Below are 8907 nucleotides of genomic sequence, written 5' to 3' on the forward strand. Positions count from 1 at the left end.
TGGTGGCATTGTTAACTTTGCTAACAGTACAGAGTACACACAGTATGTGCCATATTACATAACGTTGAATCACATCGCACCGCCATCATTGTTGCACCGCACATTGCGTGCGTGGGTCTCCATCATATCTCAATCATATCCTCCACCCCCTCCGTGACCTTTGAACCCTTCAGGCTCAGAATGGTTTACAGCAGTGTACACTTGGCAGGAGAATCGACTCTGTCACATGGCTGTTTTTTTCCACAGCCTGCATTGGAAACAAGACCCAACCATACAACCAACCTAGGTTTATAATTGAAAGCATTAAAGCAAAAATTCCTTCGGGTAACCACACAAACACACACACACGCACACGCGCACACACACACACACACACACACACACACACACACACACACACACCTTTTGCCCCGATTCCGTGACACCTGTCTTGATTCTATTTAAACAACAATGCATTAGTGAGTGTTCATTGTGTCCAGTGGATAGCGCCCGTATCCATGCTGTGATCTACCAGCCGTGTGACAGTGATTTATAGACACGAGTTCTGAGAGCTCTGGGGGGGTCACGGTTCTGCCGATGGATCGTTGACCTTGGGATGTATAGCTGACCTCTGACCTACCCCACCACACCCCACCACCCCTGTCTCCCCCACCACCCCCCCGTCTCCCCCCCCCCCCCCCCCCGTCTCCCCCACCAAAGCCTGGCACTTGTCCCTGAACCAGGAGGGTGGAGGAGGCCCAAGGAGAAGCCGACAAAGACGGATGGTTTGTTGGGGCATCCGTGTCAGAATCAGGGATGAATAACAAGCAGGTGGAAAATGGGTCGTGGTGACTTTGAATGAACAGATTATCACAGCACCCCGGCTCCTAATCCATTCCTCCGGGGGTTTTAGACGTATTTCTTTTTGTTTAAACTGAAGGAAGAAAGAAACACAGACACACACGGAGGGGGGGTGATGGATGAGAGTGTGTTAATGTTCAGGGCGGGGCGGAGGAACGGAGACGGGGGGAGTAGACCAACCTTGGTCTACTAAAGCGACGAGGTGTCCTGAACGCGAGTTGTGTTCTCTGTGGATTTCTAAATTCTGTTTAATCTTAAGGGGCCCCCCACACACACAGCCCAGACTCAAACCAACGGCCAACTGCCTTTATCCGACCGCCCCGTCGCCTCTCATCTGACCCGTTCGGCAGAAAAGTTGCATTGAAACATATTACAGCGAAGACTACTGCAAACTACACAGCAGCGTGTACGCTCTGCGCTTGCGCGAGATGCAATAAGTCTCCTTAGCATCGGGTGGCGCTAGTCTCATGCCAGTAATCCAAAACATAAAAACAGGAAAAAAGACGGAAGGGAGTGCAGACCATGGATGATCATATTAGATAAACAAAGCGCACACAGTATCGGCTGATTATTCGTTTGACCTGAGAAGACGTTTGTGGAATACGATGCTTGGCAGCCAAAGAAGATCATTATGGCCGAGCTGACGGCCGCGTTGTCTGCTCTCGGGCTCGTTCTTATACGAAGACATCGCAGGATGGGGAAAGTAAGGAGAAACCGCACCAAGTGGGTGAAGTCGTGGATCAAACAGCGGCAGCCACAGGGAGCTTATCCCAATTTGTGTCGGGAACTGGCGGTGAACGAACCTGCCGACTTCCGAGACTTCGCACGGATGTTCCCTGCCCAGTTCCAGATGTTGGAGGAATCAATCAGACCCATTATTCAGCGTAAAAACACCAACTACCGCGATTCGATATCTGCCGGAGAGCGTCTGACGGTCACTCTGCGCTTCCTCGCAACAGGTGATTGAGTAAACCTCAGTTTACGCTGTTTGTAATGTCAACGATTGCACTGACTGCGTCGTTTGCCTGGCTTTGTGGCCTGTGCATGAAGAATTGCACAAACTAACCGAGATGTTCTTTTATTTTGTAGGGGAAAGCTCCCAGAGCCTTTCTTACCACTTCAGAATGGGTGTATCCACAATTCGTCAATTTATTCCTGAAACATGCGAAGTTATCTACCGAGTGTTGAAAGAAAAATATTTAAAGGTAGGCCTATGTATATAAGCTTTATTTATTGACCTTTACGAAATGTGTTCACAAATTATTGTATGTTAGTAATTTGAAGCACGCATGTTGCTGTTCATGGCTGGTAGTGACCTTTCAGGCAGCATAATTAAATTGGCCTTTAGATATTCACTTTTGTTCTCTCTGTCTTTCAGTGCCCAGACACCGCACTCGAGTGGCAGCAGGTAGCCACTGGATTCTCGTCCCGCTGGAACTTCCCAAATTGCATCGGAGCTCTCGATGGGAAACACGTCAACATGCGGCCTCCGTCGGTATCTGGATCCACCCATCACAACTACAAGCCCCCCTTTCCCATCGACGTGATGGCAATGGTGGACAGCGACTACAGGTTCCTGTATGTAGACGTCGGGAGCCAAGGAAGGATATCCGGCGGTGGGCGGTTCGCTGGGCGCACCTTCGCAGACGCCCTGGAGGACCGAACCGTCAACGTACCCCCCCCGGCCCCACTGCCTGGCTCTGACCAGCTGTCGCCGTACTGCGTTGTAGCGGATGAGGCGTTTCCTTTGAAGGAGTACCTCATGAAACCCTATCCGCAGCGCGGGCTCTCTCTCACACAGTGTGTTTTCAACGACCGGCTTTCGAGAGCTCAGAGGGTCGTCGAAAACGCCTTTGGCGTCCTGGCCAGCCGCTTCAGGGTCCTGCTGACCACCGTCAACTTTCGGGACACTGCCAAAGTGGAGAACATTGTGTTGGCTTGCTGTGCGTTGCACAACATCCTGAGCAGCGAGAGCTGCGAGGCGTACGGGGCGGACATTGTGGATCGGGAAGGACCGGACAACACCATTTTACCTGGAAGATGGCGAGAAGACCCCGCACTACAGCAAGCCCCCCTGCCACGGGCCACCGACCCGTGTTCGGCCACAGGAGCCGAACAGACGAGGAACAACCTGTGTCAGTATTTCATGTCCGAGTGCGGCGCCGTGCCTTTCCAGGGGGGCGACGGCAGCACCCAATCAGAGGAGCCCGAGTCGGACGTCGTCCCGCCGCCGCCGCCGCCGCCGACCGGCTCCCCGATGGCAGAGTCGCCCGCCTCTCAGCGCGCGCTCACCGAAGCTTCGGAGTCCAGTTCGAGCTCAGAGGGTACCGACCGAAGCCAGCGGCAGCCAGCAAAGCGGAGAAAGAAGAATGCTCGGGATGGGGCCACGGTGGAGGAGGAGGAGGAGGAGGAAGAAGAGGAGGAGGAGGAGGAGGAGGAGGTGGTGCTCATGCGAACCATCGGCAAAACCCTGGAGAGGATGGCGATAGGAGCGCCACGGCGACAGGTGCACGACGATTACATCTCGGTGTACTGCAAGCGCATTGAGCACCGGCTGCGCAGCCTCCCGCAGCATCAGCTCCCGGAGTTTGAGTACGAGATGGACAGCCTGCTCTACAGGTTTTCCCAGAATCAGATCCAGGAGACGGACCGGAAGGACCTCACTCCTCTGGAAACGGACCAGAAGGACATAACTCCGCTGGCAACGGACTGAAAGGACATAAGTACTCTATAATGTTTATATTTGAGCATTTTCCCTTTTTACATACATTTGTACACTATTTATACATTCTATGCTGCTCTGGTATACGTGCACTTTAGATAAATAAAGACCATTTTTTTGATCAACTGTCTTCGTTCTATATTTGAACATAGGCTTTATGCAGGGGTGTAGTGGTAAGATAAGATGTGGGTAAACGATGAACATGGCTATATGGAATGTGTCTCAGCCACGTATGAGATCATTGTATGAGAGCCTACATGTGAATAAATTACCAGACAACGGTTAGTTTTCACTTCATAGAAACTTTTAATGTAGCACATTCCACAGAAAAAAATAATTGACACCTTCATTCAGATTCCAAATGAGAGCTATATAGCCCTTCATATGAGTCAAAGAGACCACAGTTCCATAGCAAAGGCAGACATATGTAGCCCATGTTCAAATGTAGTATACACATTATCACCACCGTCTTTATTCAGATGCCAAGTATAGCCTGAAAAGACCATCTCCAATGTTAGAGCCATCTTCATAGTCTCCCTGTCTCCTTGTTATAAATGTGAAGTAATAAACTTCAATGTGAAAGCCAACCACCCAGATTAGTCGGAGACACACTTTATCATGCTCTTTGATTTTTTTTTTCTTAATATTTGCTGATGAAATAAGATGAAAGTAATTATCTCAAACCGTTGACGCTGATCAGATTTGCCATATGTTCGTATATTTGCCGAGGCTCCGTTTGACTCCGGATATAATCTCATTCCATTCAAGCATTTGTGTAACTTTGCAGCCAAATAAACACACAAACGACCGCACAACACAAGCACAGTATCGCAGTACAATGAGATGGCACTTCGGAAGCACTGCGGTGATCACCTGACATAGCAGGAAGTGTTGGCTCCTTTTTTATTGCCGTGCTCAAGATGATTGATTTTATGCAAGCTAATGTATGTGTAGCTCCATTCTGGTTGCGTCCTACACGATCGACCTGGCACTGCCCACTCTCTCTCTCTCTCTCTCTCTCTCTCTCTCATTCAAACACACACGAGCACGCACGCACGCACGCACACGCACGCACGCACTCTGTCCGCTCGGGCTGGTGAATTATGGACCAGGCGTCGCTGCCAAAGGTACACAGCTTTCCATCTGTGGTGCCACAGCTGAGTGCCTGTGGCCACCAGGAAGACATGGGTGAGGGGGGGGGGGAGAGAGAGAGGGGGGAGAGGGATGGAGAGAGAGAGGGAGAGAAAGAGAGAGGGGGAGGGGGGAGAGGAAGAGAGAGAGAGAGAGAGGGGGAGAGAGAGGGAGGGGGGAGAGAGAGAGAGGGGGGATGGGGAGAGGGAGGGTGGGGGGGAGAGAGAGAGAGTGAGCGAGGGAGAGAGGTGGAGAGAGAGAGAGTGAGCGAGGGAGAGAGAGGTGGAGAGAGAGAGAGAGTGAGCGAGGGAGAGGGATGGAGAGAGAGAGAGGGGGGGAGAGGAAGAGAGGGAGAGAGATAGGGGCTGAGGGGGGATGGGGAGAGGGAGGGAGAGAGAGGGAGAGGGAACCTTTAAAGGTCTTTGTCCTAATGATTTTCTCAGAAATACATAAAATTACACGTAGGCATCTTCCTATTAGAGCATTATATAATGCAGGAAGTTGAAAGTAGTCCGTGTTATGTTGGTGAGTTCATGTAAGGAGATGTTATTAAGTATTAGATTGTATAAAGTTATATAAAGGAGAAAACAATATATCATCAATATGGATAAAATATGGATTGATGGGGTCGTTAAGAAGAGTAGAGCATTAAAGCAGCAGTTTAAAAAGGGAATTGAAGTCTGTAAAGTTATTCAGGTAATTGCAATGTACCAAATATCATCTTTCTATTGCAGCTTCATTTATTCAAACGTATTCTTTAATTGTTTTTAAAGAACAGCGGTGAGATGCCATGATTAATAAGGGACACACACTGGAAGTGATTTCTATAAAGTCCAAAAAAAAAAAAAACGCCCCCCTCTCCGCTCCAGGGCCGGTGAGGTTGGAGTCTAAACAGCTCCACCAGGCCACGGTCCAACTCCACCGACTCCCTCTGCATTCCCCCCAGGGCCGCGATACTCCTCTGTAACATGACCAGCTGATGCCCCCTGACGTCACGCACATCCCCCGCAAAACCGCTCTCACAAACACGGATCGATTATCATGCCATGATATAATACATCGTTATCATGTGAACTGCAGAATAAAACTACCCGGTCACATTTCCCTTCTCGGGATGATACGGCGTAGGAGTGCATGTTTGAAATGGAAACTTTGTCAAACGTTAGGTGGGATATACTTTATTATCGTTTTATTATTATTATTATTATCATATAATATTGAACAAATAATTATATAATACATTGAATACAATGTTTCGAATACAGCCAGAGTGATCTCCACTGTGTTGAAATCTCAAGGATGTCTAGAGAGAAGCAGCTCTGTACACAGAGGTGTCATCGCAGGACAAACACAGGTGTCCACGCCATGGACCAATAAGGTCCACGCCTGTGCCCATGTTCATACAAAGAGGGAGCAGACCCAGGAGTGACAAATCCAATTAAAACATGTAGACGGTCAATTTAATGAGAAGGAAATGGACATTCATGAATTGAACACGTTCACTTTTTTTTTTTTCCTTACTCCCGTTAGAAACTAGAAGTTTAGCCTATGGTCTTTCTGAGCGGACACAGAATGCCAACGCAGCTGGAGCTGAACCCTGAGAAACACGACTAAAATACTCACAATAGAGAAACCTATATAATGTGAAAGTAACTTTTTTAATTTGGGAATTATTTAATAATTTAATGAGATTTGGGTTCTCTTCGCTGAGCAATGACACAGTGCCATCTAGTGGTAGCATCCGGTCATGTGTGACGCGTTGGCTACAAACTCTTGGCTACAACCCCGTATGTAAACCGAACGTTTATTTTGATGATTGAAATTAAGCGTATACTTCACAACTTTAAACGAGCTCCTCGTGATCTTGGTTTCCGTGTGATATCAGATGTAACGGCAAAGCCGTAGAGGCAGGGCAGGGGGAAGGGAGCGGGTTTGACCTTTTGTAGACGCAAACGCTGCCTCAGAAAATATCCCGTGTTCCCCCTAGAGAGGGAGATATGTTAATTATACTCCGTCCAAACATTTCCTGGAAAGAAGTAGGTGTCCTGTGGGCTCCCAATTTAGGAGGCTATCCGTTCCCCAGTGGAAGACAGCGAAGAAGACAAGACTGGAGTCGGGCATGATGGGTAAAGAAAAAGATGCTCAATGATAATGCAAATCATATCATCGGGTGAGGACCGATTTAGAATTGTATGCAACGTACAGCGCATTTTTCCTTTATGTTTTAGATGTAGGTCAGGGCATCTAGATGTAGGTCAGGGCACATTAGGTATCAAAGCCAGAAACCTTTTGTCTGGCTCAAACACCCCAACAACTATAGGCTATTCTTCCATCCTTCTGGAGGACTTTAATACAGTCAGAGTAGCCTCTGATGTCAGCTTTAATATTATCCTATCCTGTCCTACTATCTACGTGTTGGGATTTATGAATTTCTTTCATGAATTGCCTCACCAAAATGGGCCAATTGGGAATAACAGGGATGACAGGGATAAAAAAAAAAAAAAAAAGCATAACAGCAGAGGTGGGCCATTGACATTGGGTAACTGGGGCTGTTGCGATGCTATCACATCATTAGGGTTTCATTACAGCAAATGGGGGATGAGATGAGTGGATGTGCCAGGCAGTGCGGTCAGGACATTAGCCGGAACGACCAGGAAGTAACTCACAGTACAATTACTGGCCTGCAGAAAAGGTCATCCTGAGATTGTCATTATGACTGAATAAATAATACCGCCGTGACTTGTATTGCTTTTGTAGATACATGTCATTTAATAAGGAGCACGCAGGGGGTACGGATCTGGCTCTAGGACGCCTACAGACTGTGGACGCTGGGGATCGAACTGAGTAACCTTTGGGCTGGAGGTCAAACAAACCTTTCCACTTTTATCCTGTCACCTCTTGTCACTGTGACTTATTTGATGTCAGCTACTAGAACACACATTTTGTCATTAAACTCTCGCGCCTCTTGCCAGGCGTTGTATCTAGCCTTGCCCTACTATCATTTCCAAATTGTTATTGCGCTATTTTGGCCCCCAACCAGCAGAGAGAGCTGTTCTGCCTTCTGAATAGCAGGCTCACCATCTAAGTGGGGGAGAGCTCACTCTGGCAACTGCACACAGAATTACTACTATTATGTATTTTCCTGTACTTTTCTAGAGACAGCGTGACCCAGTTTCAAACCCATTACCACCTGCACTTTAGTGTATTATTATGTTACTATGAAGCCTATATTAGTATTATATCATAGTCCTTCACCGTATAGTCCAACTTCTGCTCTGTCTACCAAACACAGAAAAGGATCCCTGAAGAAAACATATCAATTTTGACTTTGATTTTGTATGAACTTGAATGCAGAATTTCTTTAACAAGAAATAAGCAGAGGTCATGTATTCATGCGTTTCCCCTGCTGGAAATCGGCTCCATGTGGTCAAGTCAGTGCTCATTAGGTCAACAGGGGCATTTTTTTTAAATATAGTATTAAAATTTCTGTTAAATTTCTGTTTTCTGTTAAAATAACAATTATAAAATACAAAATGTGTGAAGAAAAAATATTGAGTGAATTCCATCTATAATGCATGAATATACATGCTATATTAACACATGATCGACTAATCCAAAGATCTGGATCTCCATCTCCTTATATTCTTCGAATTGTAAATAAAGCATAACGAAAGTGTGCCTAATATGATCCCGATTACCAACCCATGCATTTGTTTTATTCAGCCGATCCGAGGCATCGACCGGGCTCATTAACCATCTAATAGTGTATCGATTAGCTATGATTCCAGTCAGGCCCGGATAATGGCCTGAAACGATTGGCTGGGCTCACATGCAGGGTGGGTGGGGGGGGGGGAGACCATAGGGACTCCCGTTCTGTAATGGAAACAGAACAGTGTGCTGGCAGCACAAGCGCCACCACCGTGGGTGGTCATGGTTCCCTGGTTCCCGCTGGCCCTCGTCATCCTTCGTCAGGGGGGACTGGAGCGCAGCGACGCAGGCCCGGCGGTGTGGACAGAGCCCACACTGGAGGACACAACATCTGTATGGCTATGAGGGGTTTTCTGGCTTTCTAACGCGTTGAAGAACGTGTCCTATTTTGAACACGGCTGTTATGTAAGGACCGTCGCTAGTCGGGCTCCATCTTGAGACGGAGAGACCTGTGCACCAGAGACCTGCGCATGTTAGGCATAACCACAGCTCCCCAGCGTGTGCGT

General features: G+C 47.8%; 1 protein-coding gene across 1 annotated transcript; it reads left to right on the top strand.

Moving 5' to 3' along the window:
• The first annotated feature begins 1397 nt into the window (after positions 1-1397).
• On the top strand, positions 1398-3609 carry LOC311362980 (uncharacterized protein). Its single transcript, XM_084482891.1, has 3 exons — positions 1398-1799; positions 1930-2045; positions 2219-3609. Exons 1-3 carry the CDS (start codon positions 1472-1474, stop codon positions 3551-3553), a joined length of 1779 nt encoding a protein of 592 aa, XP_084339017.1. The 5' UTR covers positions 1398-1471; the 3' UTR covers positions 3554-3609.
• Positions 3610-8907: the final 5298 nt, after the last annotated feature.

The sequence above is a fragment of the Micromesistius poutassou genome (genome assembly GCF_964030765.1).
Source record: "Micromesistius poutassou genome assembly, chromosome: 18".
NCBI classification, from domain to species: Eukaryota; Metazoa; Chordata; class Actinopteri; order Gadiformes; family Gadidae; genus Micromesistius; species Micromesistius poutassou.

Excerpts from the sequence above, each read along its gene's own strand:
- LOC311362980 (XM_084482891.1), top strand. The coding sequence starts at position 1,472 with ATGGCCGAGCTGACGGCCGCGTTGTCTGCTCTCGGGCTCGTTCTTATA. Across the intron at positions 1,800-1,929 it reads TCTGCGCTTCCTCGCAACAG|GGGAAAGCTCCCAGAGCCTT; the intron begins GTGATTGAGTAA and ends TTTATTTTGTAG. Across the intron at positions 2,046-2,218 it reads TGAAAGAAAAATATTTAAAG|TGCCCAGACACCGCACTCGA; the intron begins GTAGGCCTATGT and ends TCTGTCTTTCAG.